Source organism: Thalassophryne amazonica, chromosome 22, assembly GCF_902500255.1.
Source record: "Thalassophryne amazonica chromosome 22, fThaAma1.1, whole genome shotgun sequence".
Taxonomy (NCBI): Eukaryota; Metazoa; Chordata; class Actinopteri; order Batrachoidiformes; family Batrachoididae; genus Thalassophryne; species Thalassophryne amazonica.
Window position 1 is genome coordinate 3,299,738 of NC_047124.1, and position 16,015 is coordinate 3,315,752.

General features: G+C 40.5%; 1 protein-coding gene across 1 annotated transcript; it reads right to left on the reverse strand.

The window, feature by feature from the left end:
• Positions 1 to 3,018: 3,018 nt before the first annotated feature.
• itfg2 (integrin alpha FG-GAP repeat containing 2) lies at positions 3,019 to 12,379 on the reverse strand. The gene is made up of 12 exons (XM_034163139.1): positions 12,025 to 12,379; positions 9,481 to 9,576; positions 9,365 to 9,406; positions 9,089 to 9,266; positions 8,877 to 9,016; positions 8,435 to 8,583; positions 8,261 to 8,355; positions 7,119 to 7,172; positions 6,695 to 6,786; positions 6,487 to 6,604; positions 5,965 to 6,138; positions 3,019 to 3,137 (listed from the first exon to the last, which is right to left on the reverse strand). The coding sequence occupies exons 1-12, from the start codon at positions 12,118 to 12,120 to the stop codon at positions 3,070 to 3,072; spliced, it is 1,302 nt and encodes a 433-aa protein (XP_034019030.1). The 5' UTR covers positions 12,121 to 12,379; the 3' UTR covers positions 3,019 to 3,069.
• Positions 12,380 to 16,015: the final 3,636 nt, after the last annotated feature.

The window sequence follows — 16,015 nt, forward strand, 5'->3', positions numbered from 1 at the left end:
ACATTAAAGCAAACCTTTTTAGAGAAGATCCCCCTCAAGCCGCCCACACTCTGGTTTTGAGTCACCGTGCAGCGCAGTAGCAGGTACCAGCTCTGCCAGGAAACTACCATTGCTCATACATTCTCACAGAAAAGACAGCCATACTCAGTCTGGAGACAAAAGGTGCTTTATCTCCAAACCACAGAGAAGAAACAGTAATGTACGTCTTTATCTCAACTGGAGAGCGCAGCAGTGAAGCTCCACCCACAGAACTAAACACACAGTAGCAAGCTTTCAGTACAGATGAGGAATCGATTCTGACAATACATGAACATCGTGCAGCAGCTGGAGTACAGTACTGCTGAGCTCCAGTTTTCAATCCCATACCCATCTGTCACCACTTATCCTGGGCTCAGTCAGGTGGAACAATTAAGAAACCCCAGCACACCCCCTCCTGGAGATCTCAAGTAAAGGCATTCCCAGGGCAAATGGGATCTCACTGTACCACAGGATCTTCTCCAGTGGGACATACCTATACCAGTACCCCAAACAAGACATCTTCACTGGATGCTAAACCACCTTAGGTATTTTTAGCACAAAGCAGCATCAGTACTGCTCTGAATTCTCTTTCCTGAACTTTAGAAGGCCAGGTCAGGTCTGAGACCATGCACTGGTGCCAGGGTCCTGATTGACAACCACCCAGGCAGACAACTGAGCCAAGTCCTGACAGTAAGCCCAACCAGGCTGCAAAAAGAACCACATTTCATCCGCTTGTATCCAAGATCTTGTTCATTTGATCACAACTTAAAAATTTTAAGGACTGCCAGTGAAGGTCTTCTGATTCATCACCTTCTTCAAAACAAGTCTGAAGCACTGACCTGATGACTCCATCGGCGCTATTGTGAATGTTGACTCGCAGTACTGCTGACACTGCCAAAGGAACTACAAAACCATCTTCAGTCCAGCCAGCAAGACCCAGAGAGGACAATCCACTGGCTTCTGCTGATTCTCATCCCAATGACTGCTAGAGGTCATTTCCTGAAGAAGCCATCAGAACTAATGTTCTTCATCTGTAAGAAGCCTGACTGGAACTTGCAAAGCTAAAACCTGTGCCTGTACCTTATGGCAGAAATGCAAACTCAGTGATTGGACCCAATCAAATACACAGTTTTTTTTTTCTACTTTTTTTTTTTTTTTACTAATAGTCCAATTTCATAGCCTTAAGAGTGTGCATATCATGAATGCTTGGTCTTGTTGGGTTTGTGAGAATCTACTGAATCTACTGGTACCTTGTTTCCCATGTAACAATAAGAAATATACTCAAAACCTGGATTAATCTTTTTAGTCACATAGCACTACTATTATTCTGAACACTACTGTATGATTCCAGTTTCAAAATAGTTGTTTTCCTGCAATTACCTAAAAAGCTAAAAATGTGTTAATTTTCTTTTAAAATCTCAAAAATGTCTCTAAGAGTGCAACACACTTTTGTCCACTTTCACACATAATCATCAATCTCCACTAATTAAATTAGAGTATTCACATTTTGTGGATTACAATTTATCCCAAGAACACAATTTTGTTTAAACAAGTGACTGCTCACTATGTTTTGATTTCAAGCCCTGATTTGGTATCCAATTGTTTTTTTCTTGCACCAAAAACATAAATAACCTGGTATCAAAAATTGGCAGTGGGACTCTGCCAGTAGGAATCTATAAATTTATGATTATTCCATTTTCACGTAAATCTTTCAGGTGCATCTGGCAGGGTGATGTATCATCCAGCAATAGAAATGCGCCTGAATCTGATTTGGTCGACCAGGGTTGTCACGATGACTCGTGACAAGCGACACGTGATGACAGAACGCTGCTGCAGCCGGGGAGCAGCTTTGACAGTAACACGCACATAAGCCAGCGGAAATCTACGCTCCGACCTGGGAATGTTGACTTTTGAATTGTTCTACAAATACAGACGTGAACATTTGTGCAGCCGTCAAGGATGGCTAAACAGAGACACTGGAGCGTGTCCAAAGAGCAAACAAGTGCACGATTCATCCACAACAAACAGTGTGGTACTGTCCACTAAAAACGTAGCAGGAGGGCAAGGAGACGAGTGAGGGAAGCCACCAAGACACCCATGAGGACACTGAAGGAGTCCTGTGGCTGCAGGGACTGTGTGCAGTGCAGCTTGTGTCTGTTGCACCATCAGTTACACGGCGTCATGGAGGAACAGAGAAAGACTTTCAAAGTGGAAAACAGAATCAAGCCTCCCTGGTGTTTAATGGCAAACTGTCACTGAACCTCCACATCTTCACTCCACCACGAAGCTGTATAACAACAACATCACGTGGGAATAAACCTCTCTTTTCTACACTGCTCACTAAAAACTTACCCGTTCTGAACTGTGATTATTTTCTCTGAAGTCTGGCTGATGTTTGGAAGCTCTGACAGAAACAGCCGTGTGGGTAACGCCTTCCTTTGACGGGATACTAAAGGGCAGAAACACAGTGAGATGAGAGGCTGCAGCCTTCCAGGACACCTGAGACCACATTTATCCCAAAGCGCACAAACACAAACGCACACCTCATTCATATTGCATGACAAACACACAGGCCGTCCACAGAGGAGGTTACAGGATCCTCCCACCGGGAACAGCAGGTGATTCCCAGAGCGCTTCCAACCATCACGCCCTCCAGGCTCGCCACGAAGCACACCGCCAGCATCCCGACGTGCAAACCTCATCATGCAACAAACATGGCATCACGCAATTATTTGTTGATTTTTAGCTTCGGGATGAAGTAAATCGGTGCGACTGTGAGCTGGTAGTCGGGACTTGGCCTCAAACACGTGTGAGACTGGAACCTTCTGAAAGTGAGGATTTGGACAAACGTACCATTTAAGGCCTCTGAACTTCTTTCATCCACTGTCAGGCTCGTGAAAGGCAGAGAGGACGAGGATGGAGTCTGTGTGTACGTCAGATTACAGAACAGAAACCTGACACTCCCCCAAACACACACACACAGAAAGGCAACCATCACCATCAGAATGATTCCATGTTTATTAGCAGAGTATTTACACAGTCTTGCCGTCATCACATCACTGCGTCCTTGTAGAACACGTTGGACACCAGCGCCCTCATGGCTGCGGGGTCCTCGGCATCTGTCAATGGAAAACAGAAACGTGGCAGAGACCCTTGACAGTGGACACTTGATGCATCACCTGACCCTTGACAGCCGAAACCTTTGTCTTCTGGGGTAAAAAGATCTGAGACCGTACAGTCATGTTGAGCACAGGTTCACTTAAAGGTGTAGAAGCCGCACGGGATGATCAAATGTACAGCTTAAAGACAAACCACAGTGCTGCGGAAAAACTTACCACCCTCTTCAGCTTTGACATATTTTTATTTTATGACATCAAACCAAAATTAAGCAATCTGACCATAAAACAAATCTTAGTTTAACAAAAACCTAAAATTAGAATTTGTTCTTGAAAGCTTCAGTGTGTGGTATTTAGTGCCATCTAGTGGTGAGGCTGCAGAAGACACAGATAATGACAATATGGATCCATGACTCTGATTTGCGTCAACGCTGTTATGAAGCCCATTTCTCACTCAGAGCATGAAAGTCTTTCCGAGCCAACAGCATTTCTTCACGTGTGTTTGTGGAGGAGCTTGAGAATAGTTTTTTTAATTTGCTGATTATGCTTCAAGTAAACAAGACATAAAAATGTAAAGTCTGATGGCACATTGCCTGAGATTTAACACTTTCTCCATCATGTACTGCTGCAGCACCCCCCCACCACCACCACCAGTTCATTAATTTATTTGTTTTTGTCTCTTTTTATCCCTCGGCCTCCACATTTTCCACAGACAGTTAAATAACGTGTGCAAAATCACAGTGAAAAGAAACCACAGGGCCCCGAGGCTGAATTATTAACACCTGCAGCAGGAAATGACATCACCACCAGCAAGCGCCAACAAACGCGGGGTCGTAGATTCCTTGTTAAATAAACGTTCAACCTTTTCACAGTGGGTGACTCGCTGCTCATCCACGCAGCTGCTGACTTGTAACACAATCAGACGGTGTGTTACTGACAAGAGGAGTCAGAGTCTAACAAAAAACCTGAACCTGACTCAGTCAGCACCGACCCAGATCTGTGTGCCATGACAGACAGAAAATAAAGAATCAATAACCATCACATGCACACACCGTGACAGCCGTGTGGGTTAGGAATTAAAACACTGAGTTTGTTGTGAGGACTGGGTATGGAAAGCTGCACAATCTCTGAAGCTGGAGGGAACACAACATTGCTACAGCGCCCCCTGAGGAACACTGTGTGACTCGAATCTGAGCATAACTGCAGGAGGAGATATATATATGTGTGTGTGTGTGAGTGAGTGAATGAGTGAGAGAGAGAGAGAGAGAAAATTATGCAACACATGACTGTAAACAGCTTTATGGTCTCTAAATAATGAGCTGGAACTGAAGTGACTGATTAACACATAAACAAAAAATAATTGTTAAATATTTTTACAGAAAGTAGCTGAAATGAAGTAAAGAGTTCTGATTCTCAAAACATAATGTGGAATGGTTTGGAACATTTACACCCAAAAATAATAACTGGTTATAAATTCCACAAACCTGCTAATTTCTGTATTTTTCAATATTTTAAGGTAGTGTCACTGCTATGAGTGGATAGAAAATCCTGCAAAATGCATGAAAGAAGAAATATTGATGCATAAATCTACAGAAAAAATAAAATGTAAGAACTAAGAACAGCAAAAGACAACCTGCAAATACTGTAAAAATACAACAGCAGGAAATTTTTAGAAGAAATGAAAGTGCATTTCTTATTATTTTGCTAATGCGGACATGACAAATCTGAGAAGGTGATTTGTGTAAAGAAATAAAGAAAGAGCAAGATGAAGGGGGCAGGGCTTCAGAATCAAGAAGTTACAGGACCTGAAGTGGGATGATTAAAAGTAGGCGTGTCCACATGGATTCCATGCAAGAACCATTTTGTTGGTGGAAAAACAGAGAAAAGTTTTGACTTTAACACAGAATAAAAAACGTTAATCTTTCACATGTGTTACTTTTACATTTTATTAAACTGTAAAATGGGACCTTCTGGGCGTCTGTTGTTCTGCAGCCTAATTATTAGAAATATTTTCTCTTTGTAATGAACCATAATTTATTTTTTTCAGAGAGAAACCAGACCGCTGTCCTCACTGGTTTCTGAAGTCTGTGAGTTTGCGGATTTCTGTGAGCGCAGTTCTGAGGGATGGATGTACACTCGGGTGCAGCGCGCGGATTCAGCTCAATGTGTGTGTGTGTGTGTGTGTGTGTAAACAGAATGTTGTTAACAGTGCAGCGTGTCAGGTAGAAACTGTGTATATTAGATGCAAACAGTCACAGATGGTCGTGAGCTCACTTAGGAGCTGCACCGCCAGATGTGAACAACAAACTCTATCAGAATCACGATGACAGACCACTGGAATCAATGATTAAAATAACTGTTTGCAGTTTACGTGCTAGCTGCCTCACGCTGCGCACACTCACACATACACACAGTGATTATCGCCACGGGGCGAGAACCCCATATGGGAGACATTAGAACAAAACCATAAATGGGGAGCCGCCGCTCAGCAGATCTCCTGCACATTTAAAATGATGTTTAGATCTAATCCCTGCTGTGACGTGCATCCTGGTTTTACCCCTTTAAAGTGTGCATACTGCCACTCTATGGCCATAAAACTTTTTAATGTCATACTTGAAATTTTAATGTGGCACTTTCCCGCCCCCTATAGGAAGATTGTGACATTTAGCAGCCCTTAACAAACCTAGTGGTGGTTCTAAATCAGGTCTGATTCCATTTCTTTATTTTTTCCTCTTTATTTCCTTAAACCTTCTGTGCGCTGGTGTCTGAACACACTCCACTGTGATTCATCTCCTTTATTCCACTCTCCTCTTTAAAACGACGTACTCACCAACTCCGAGCACCTTCAGGTGACTCTTGAACTCGGGTCTTTTGTCCAGGACCCGCAGCAGGTTGGTGGACTCCATGCGTTCCAGCGCCACCTTCCAGTAGATGTAGATTTTGTGGTTGAAGCCGACATAAACCAGACACGGGCTGTTCTTACCCTCCTCACATGTGTACTGACCTGCAAACACAAAAACCAACATTTTTTTGATACATTACACATATTTCCAGCACGTGCATCTTTTAAGAATGTGCATCATATCGGCTTCCTCAATTCAAACACTGCAGCATGTGAACCTGAAGCACAATGCTCCCACCTGCTGGTACCTTGACATGACCACATGCACTCAGGGTGATTCACGTAAAACCAATCGATGAATATTTTCATCAAAACTGGAAAAAAAAAAAAACTTTGCAGGTCACAGCTTTTTAAAATGAAATATGCTGAAAGTATTAAAATGTGCAGCACAGTTTGCACCTGAATGCACCACAGGATGAAGCTGTCGGACTGAAAAGACAGACTCCTTACCCGCACAGAAGGCGTTAACGTTCTCATCAAACTGGAACCGCACCACTGTTCGATTGTGGTCAATGATGTAGGTTTGTCCGTCCCAGGCGCACGCCACCACTTCCTCCCTGCCGTCGCCCTGGAGACACGGATGAATAAGTATAAGAATCTGAGAAAAATGAAAACAGACAACACACTGACGGGTACCACAGTCGCAAAAAGTACTCACAGTGACGTCGAGCTTCTGCAGGGCAAAGAGCTGATGGTCCACCTGGACAGACCACAAAAGCTGCTCCGAGCTGTCCAACAGCTTCAGGGTTCCTTCAATACAAAGACACCCAAAGGACAACACACAGCCAAATGTAACCCAATTAATCACAGAAGCTCCTGCTATAAAATGTACTTTTACAGACAACTGCCAACAGTCACTGAGAATTTCTGACCATTAATCTTTGTGTCGATTCTGCAACAAAGTTCATTAATAACTGTAAAGGTGTTACTGACATTTAATTTAAAATCACACATACGAAGAAAGCGGGGGCAGTCATTATGGTGCCTACCTGTGATGAGGCCCTTGATAATTAAATAAATATATAATTAATTTACACACAACATACCACCATAAAAAAAAAACCTACTAATTTATGACTCACCATCCAAAGTGCAAAGAGCAAACAGGCCACATTTAGAAGATTCCTCTTTTGAGCCTGTTAATAAATAATCAATAAACATTCAAAAATTATTAATCAAAATATTAGACTCTGCCTATAATAATAATAATAATATTTATACAGCATTTTCAGGAAAAAAAAAAATCAAAGTGATGACATAAAAAACTACAACTGCAACAAATAACCAGTTACTAATCAATTACTAAATTAATCAGCAACTATTTTGATAATCATTTAATCATTTTGATATTTTGTAAATCTAAATTCTCTTGTTTCAGCTCCTTTAATATATATATATATATTTTTTCTGGTTTATTTTACTAGTTTCTTTCCTTCAATCTGACAGTGAACTGAATGTCTTTTAAAAATAAATAATGGATAAATTAATTCATTATGAAAATAATCATTAGCAGTAGCAGCCCTCAATAAAACAAAACACACCATCAAAAAGATCAAAATTTATATCGATAAAATCAATTTCAAACTGAAACACCAAATATATCAGACAAACCAAAAAAATGCAGTGAAAATAATGTAAAACTATAACTTTATTTATTTTGATTAGCTAAGTTTCTTTTTCTCAAAATAAAAGTGAAGAGAGCAATTTAAATTCTGTGAGTCATCGTTCATCTGTCCTCCTCCCCCCACCTTGAGGTTTAATTTGACTCTATCAACTATCTTTATCCAAATTCTGGGATCCCCATGACGGGTAACAGCGATACTGAACAAGGTTCCAAATTACTACAAAAAATGTTCAACGTGTCCAAATAAACTTCTGATAAAACATAATAATGTCTACTTATGACAAGTCTTTATCATCGCAGGACGTCCTCTGTTAACCTTGGCACCAGCACTGCCCTTTCACAATAAAGCTAAAGTGTAATATAACTGCTGGCAGTGTGGTGTTGACACTTTTACTTTGAAGGACATTAAGGAAAATACAAAGACAAAACCTGCAAAACACAAACTCCTTCAAACTCATGTGAGATGACCGCACAATAACAAAAAAAAGCCAACAAATTTCACCTGATTGTGTTTGGTGGTTTACGTTGCAGCCTTTACGAAAAAAAATCTGCTGAGATGTAAACCAGCAAGCTGACTGGTGCTTTTTCAAACTTTGCTACCTTTGCTTATGCTGCCAATAAGATGAGTGGAAACATTTTTGTTGTGGATCCGCCCAGTGGTCAGATGGAGCGCGACATCTCGGGAAGGCCCTTCACTGCGAACGGCAAATATCGAGCCGTAACTTTGATGTTATCCCATTCTGCCCACAGGAATTTTATTTTGACAGTCTGCACCTGCCAGGGGTGGCTGGGGCGTCCTCCCCAGAGCTGCTGGAGTCCTGCTGTGTCCAGGAGCACAGCAGGATGGCATAACCACAACCCGGTTGGGACACCATCAGCTCAGGTAAACCCTCTGGATCCGGATTCACAGACAGACTGTCCACCTGAAACACATTTACAGGTTTGATTTTGACAGATAAAATAATCCTGACTTTGTCCTTCTCTCGTCACTAACGAGACATCTTCACGTGTGTCCCTCACAGACACAGTTTGCTCTCCTAAGACACTGTGTACCCAACAAGGAAACCAACAACATAAACAGATCCTTTCTAGCTGATGCAGAGCCAGTCTGTCCCCTGGTGGACAAACGTTTTAATTCTTCAAGTCCAACAAAGTCCAAACGTAAATAAAACATGCAAACCATGTGTATAACCGTCTGTTTGTGGGTTCACAGTACCTGACCCTCCAGAAGCCATTTCTTCAGTAAGACCAGCTGTCCAGATCCCGAGTCTAGACTATCAGAGGCCTCCTCCCACCGGAACGCTCGAACCACACGGTCTGTGTAGCCCACCACAAGCTCACTGCGCCCATCACCATCTGCACACGTGCACTCACATTAGTTCATCAGCACATAGATTATAAAAGTGGAAATGACAATAACAGTCTTACCAATGTCACTGATCAGGATGACTTTGGTGTTGGCGGGGATGTGCTGGGTGAAGAACGGCTTCTGGTCATCAGAGCTCAGCGCCTCATGTTGACTGGAAGAGTCGGATTTGTTTCCAGAAGCAGATGTCAAGTCAAACAGGTGAAACCAGCCTTCTGCACCCATGGCCACCACAAAGTTCTTAAAACAAAAAACATAAATAAAAGATTTACAGGGCCACCTCCACCACCGTGTTCCTGGTGTGTGGTGGTCGTGTGTGTGTGCTTTCAGAAACATACCTTTCCTTTGTTGCAGACGTCTCCGACTCCAACACAAGTAAGCTGGAAAACAAAGACACATTACACATGAGCGTTTAACTGACTGACTGAAATCAGTTCCTGGCTGCCGTACTAACCATGCCCACACAGGCTCTCGTGATCCAGGGTTTGGAATCATCGTACTTGTACACAAGTAGTTTTCCACTAGTGTCCCCGACAATGAGCTCATTCAACTACAGAAATGCCAAAACACAAATGATAAAAATAACAGATTTATTTACAGAGAGTTTAACACACAAAACATTAAGGAAATGTTTCTGTACCCTTCCCCAGGTTTGTGCCTCCAGACAATCCTGTCTTGGAGGTCTACAGGCAATTCCATTGACTTCATGCTTGGTTTGGGCTCTGACTGTCAACTTTGGGACCTTATATGTAGACAGGTGTGTGTCTTTCCAAATCATGTCAACTGAATTTACCCCAGGTGGACTCCAATTAAGCTGTAAAAAACATCTCAAGGATGATCAGTGGAAACAGGAGGCACCTGAGCTCAATTTTGAACTTCATGGCAAAGGCTGTGAATACTTATGTACACCTGGTTTCTTGCATATATATATATATATATATATATATATATATATATATATATATATATATATATATATATATATATATGCAAAATAAATAAATAATAAAACCTTTTTTTTACATTGTCATTATGGGGTATTGTGTGTAGAATTTTCAGGAAAAAAATGAATTTCATCCATTTTGGAATAATGCTGTAACATGACAAAACGGAAAAAGTGAAGCACTGTGAAGACTTTCCAGATGCTCTGTACACTCCATCCTTATTTAGAACTTTTTTTTTTTACTTTGGCCCAGACCAAAAAAAAAAAAAAAAAAAAAAAAATTGAAAAATTAAAATAAATAAATAAATAAAGGCTATATGGACACGGGGCCAAAACGATACACATTCTTCCTCTGACTTAAAATGGATTCAAACTGGTTACATTTACAATCAGGTTGTGACCTATTCTCGAGCTCAGAGCTACGTCACTTCAGCAAAGTGGCCAATCCAAAGATGAGAATTTGTGCTTTTGTGACTGGCCGATCTGTGAAAACATGCTTGGTCTGTATGTTGTTCTATAGAAATTAGCTGTTTTTTATTGTCTCTAACTTGCTTCTAACAGCCAGCTGACAGCTCTCACTCCCTGGAACCATGAGATTTATACACCAAGCTGACCTGAAATGAACCATTGTACATTAAATTGACATTTGACTCGATTAACCTCGACTGACTTGAGGTTAAATGCTCCGATGACCGACCTTGAGAATAACTGAGATAAAAAAAAATCTAAATAATGAGAATTTGACAAATGTGAAATAAAATCTGAATGATGACAACTTTATATTTGTCAAATTTTGTTGATTAATGGCTCTAGGAGCATAAAAATTAAGTGTGGAGTTCCTCAGGGTTTCATACTTGGTCCCATATTGTTTTCTGTAGACATGACTGACTGCTTTGATAGTGCCATGCCCGTATATAGAGGGGGTTCAGGGGGTTCAACCGACCCCCCCGAGAATTTTTTTCTGATCTGGATATCAACGTTGTGTATTTTCTTTTCATTGATAATAAGCAACAAGCACTAACTGTTACACAGCTATTATCACACACCCTCAAGTTTCAATTTCCTCTGCCAGAGTAATCCCTTAAGTGATGAAAGGGGAAACTGCTAGATAAACTTTTCCCATGGGGGTTGAGAATTTTTGCTCCCTGGTCCCTATCCTCCTCTGATATCAAACACATTAATAGGCTTGGAAATACCCATGTAGACACACAATTACACTTGTCTGGTTTGTAAAAACATGTTTGTATGTATAAGCTGAGAAATAAAGGGAGCTTCTCCTTCCTGTTGCAAATACTGTAAAGGTGCAAATATTCGCGTGGGATTTATTATGCGAATTTCGCAAGTAAAACAAGGTCGCCAAATTAAATACCGCTATTTTAATACATAACGTACATACACGTACATATTCATAATGTAAACGCGAATATTAATACCGCTAAATACGAGGTCTGTTAGAAAACTATCCAACCTTTTTATTTTTTGCAAAAACTATATGGATCTGAATCATGTGCGCTTGCATCAGCCAAGCTTGAACCTTCGTGGTGAGTTTTTTCATGCCTGTCAGTTGTGTCATTCACAACCGACAGGCAGGTATAAAGTTTGAATTAATGTTATCTTGGTTCTTCCTGGGTGGTTCTTATGGCAACTGATCCAATCCCAAGCAAGGACTATTTGTATATAAAAATGTATTTCCTAAAATGATACATTTTGGGTTTCAAATGAAATTTATGTAGCTTTTTACCCATCGAAATCCTCAAAAAGCTTCTGCTTCAGGGGGATTCGCCCGCCTGAGCGCCCCACGAGGGCATTGCCCCTCAACCCCACTGGGGGCCCTGCGGCCCACTGGAACCCCAACTCAAGGATTTGAACCCCCCCTTTCACATTCCTATATACGGCCCTGAGTGCTGTATGTTTTTAAAACTCTTTCCTATTATTTCATGTATTAGAAGTATTAATCATAAAAATAATGTACATCTGATACAGAATAATTACTGCGGGACTCAAAGCGTCAGATAACCCTTAAAAACACTGTTAGCTTGTTTTTTAGTTTTTTACCGAGTCATTGTCAGCATCTCCCAGACAGATGGCGTGAGGAAAAAGAGTTCCAGTGAAATCCAGACTAACTCGGTGCACGTAGCTCACAGAACGCATATCTGGATAACACCGAGGCAGATATGATTAAAAATAATACTAACAATTACATGATAATAAAAGTTCTGAACACTGAGCTAATCCTGCATGACAGCTAATAGCTAGCGTTAGCCCGGTGGCGGAAAGCAAACTCTGACCTCGGCGCGCGCAGCGTCCACGTCAAATAAAAGCTGTCAAAACTAACGTATTATTTTTAAGAGTTCATAAACTCGCCAAACCTAACGAACCGGACACTTATGCTACATTACTTCCCTGTCAACAAAACCACGTGACCTAAAAAGTACGGCAGCCCAGAAATGACAATTTTATTCAAACGTCCCAGCAAATTAGATCTGGATAAAATAATAATAATAATAATAAAAAATACACACACAAAAAAAAGACGTGCAGAAAATACAAATTGGTGATACAAAGTCCTGATCAAAATAACTAATTAACAGCTTCTATTAAAAGCAAGCAATTGCACAAAATAAGTTAACCTGTTTTAAATTAGTTTCAGGTTTTCTGCCTTTTCTCACATACGTTTAATTTTGGAGCAGATATGAAACTTTTTTTAATTAAAAATGAAATTTTTTACACTCCACAAAACAAAATTTTAAAAACCCCTATTATTCCACATTGTGGAAAGATGTTTGTTTTGTTTTCATTTTAATAAATACATTTTATTATTATTATTTTAAAAACAACCAACAGAATTTAAACAGTAACACTGATGATTAATTTAAAATTTGACTACACACTGCTCCTAGTGGTTGGATTGTGTCTCAAATAAACCAGAGCAGCTCTTCTGGCTATTATTGGCCCTGTGTGGTGTTGCGTCACATATGTCCTCTAGATGGCGCTGAGGAAACATTATTAAAACAACTTTTTATTGGAGTCATAAAACTGATTTTTTTTTTTTTTTTTTTTTTTTTTTTTTTTTTTTAGGCAACTGGCGCAGAAAAGCCACAACTTGTCATTATGTATAGTAAAACAAAATCTTCAATTCTTTAGTTAAAGAAAGGCCAAAATTGTCTTGTTCTTAAGAGTTTTAATTCAAAGTCAGTTTTGTCACCTATCCAGGATGTTAATTATTCTTTAACTAAATAGGACCACATAACAATAAGTTCTTTTTTTCCTCCAGGTCGCCACAACAGAACCAGTATGGTTTGGTTCTGTTGATATGGATTCTGCAATATTTGTCCATAAAGTATAGGTCCTTTTTATTTTTTTCAAAAACTATATGGATTTCATTCATGTTTTTACGTCAGACATGCTTGAACCCTCGTGCGCATGCGTGAGTTTTTCCACGCCTGTCGGTGACGTCATTCGTCTGTGAGCACTCCTTGTGGGAGGAGTCGTCCAGCCCCTCGTCGGAATTCCTTTGTCTGAGAAGTTGCTGAGAGACTGGCGCTTTGTTTGATCAAAATTTTTTCTAAACCTGTGAGACACATCGAAGTGGACACGGTTCGAAAAATTAATCTGGTTTTCGGTGAAAATTTTAACGGCTGATGAGAGATTTTGAGGTAATACTGTCGCTTTAAGGACTTCCCACGGAGCGAGACGTCGCGCAGCGCTCCCAGGCGCCGTCGTCAGCCTGTTTCAAGCTGAAAACCTCCACATTTCAGGCTCTATTGATCCAGGACGTCGTGAGAGAACAGAGAAGTTTCAGAAGAAGTCGGTTTCAGCATTTTTTCTGGATATTCCACTGTTAAAGGAGATTTTTTAATGAAAGACGTGCGGGCGGATTGCAGCGTCGGTTCGCAGCCACCACGACGCTCCGCCACAGGAAAAACACCTCCGTTGGAAGCCTTAATGACAAGTTGGAACATGTCCAGCTGTTAAACAATTTCTCATATACTCACTCCACTGAAAGCCATCAAAAGCCGCCTGGATTTTACAAATGGTTATCAACACGGAGGTGTTTTTCCTGTGCCGCCGCACCGCGCCGGCTGCATCCCGACGCGCGGACCCGAGTGAGAGTGAGAACATATACAACCCCTTGCAAAAATTATGGAATCACCGGCCTCAGAGGATGTTCATTCAGTTGTTTAATTTTGCAGAAAAAAAGCAGATCACAGACATGACACAAAACTAAAATCATTTCAAATGGCAACTTCCTGGCTTTAAGAAACACTATAAGAAATCAGGAAAAATTACTGTGGCAGTCAGTAACGGTTACTTTTTTAGACCAAGCAGAGGAAAAAAAATATGGACTCACTCAATTCTGAGGAATAAATTATGGAATCACCCTGTAAATTTTCATCCCCAAAACTAACACCTGCATCAAATCAGATCTGCTCGTTAGTCTGCATCTAAAAAGGAGTGATCACACCTTGGAGAGCTGTTGCACCAAGTGGACTGACATGAATCATGGCTCCAACACGGGAGATGTCAATTGAAACAAAGGAGAGGATTATCAAACTCTTAAAGAGGGTAAATCATCACGCAATGTTGCAAAAGATGTTGGTTGTTCATAGTCAGCTGTGTCTAAACTCTGGACCAAATACAAACAACATGGGAAGGTTGTTAAAGGCAAACATACTGGTAGAGCAAGGAAGACATCAAAGCGTCAAGACAGAAAACTTAAAGAAATATGTCTCAAAAATAAAAAATGCACAACAAAACAAATGAAGAACGAATGGGAGGAAACTGGAGTCAACGTCTGTGACCGAACTGTAAGAAACTGCCTAAAGGAAATGGGATTTACATACAGAAAAGCTAAACGAAAGCCATCATTAACACCTAAACAGAAAAAAACAAGGTTACAATGGGCTAAGGAAAAGCAATCATGGACTGTGGATGACTGGATGAAAGTCATATTCAGTGATGAATCTTGAATCTGCATTGGGCAAGGTGATGATGCTGGAACTTTTGTTTGGTGCCGTTCCAATGAGATTTATAAAGATGACTGCCTGAAGAGAACATGTAAATTTCCACAGTCATTGATGATATGGGGCTGCATGTCAGGTAAAGGCACTGGGGAGGTGGCTGTCATTACATCATCAATAAATGCACAAGTTTACGTTGATATTTTGGACACTTTTCTTATCCCATCAATTGAAAGGATGTTTGGGGATGATGAAATCATTTTTCAAGATGATAATGCATCTTGCCATAGAGCAAAAACTGTGAAAACATTCCTTGCAAAAAGACACATAGGGTCAATGTCATGGCCTACAAATAGTCCAGATCTTAATCCAATTGAAAATCTTTGGTGGAAGTTCAAGAAAATGGTCCATGACAAGGCTCCAACCTGCCAGGCTGATCTGGCAACAGCAATCAGAGAAAGTTGGAGCCAGATTGATGAAGAGTACTGTTTGTCACTCATTAAGTCCATGCTTCAGAGACTGCAAGCTGTTATAAAAGCCAGAGGTGGTGCAACAAAATACTAGTGATGTGTCGGATGGTTCTTTTGTTTTTCATGATTCCATAATTTTTTCCTCAGAATTGAGTGATTCCATATTTTTTCCCTCTGCATGGTCTAAAAACGTAACTGTTACTGACTGCCACAATTTTTTTTTTCCTGATTTCTTATAGTGTTTCTTAAAGCCAGAAAGTTGCCATTTGAAATGACTTTAGTTTTGTGTCATGTCTGTGATCTGCTTTTTGTTCTACAAAATTAAACAACTGAATGAACATCCTTCGTGATTCCATAATTTTTGCCAGGGGTTGTACCTTTGTTAAGTCCATACTATAGATTCTGTTACGAGATTCAAAAGATGAAATATCACCTGTAGATTCTGTGTCACATTATGACTGACAGGTGTCACCAAGATCGATGTATTAATTTTTGAGAAACTGACACTAAGGTCAAAATGCACCTCATGCTTTGCAAACCAACTAACCAACCAACAAATAAATAAACATCTGGATGCTCCAAAAGACGAAAATTTTTTCCATGTGGTAACATTGA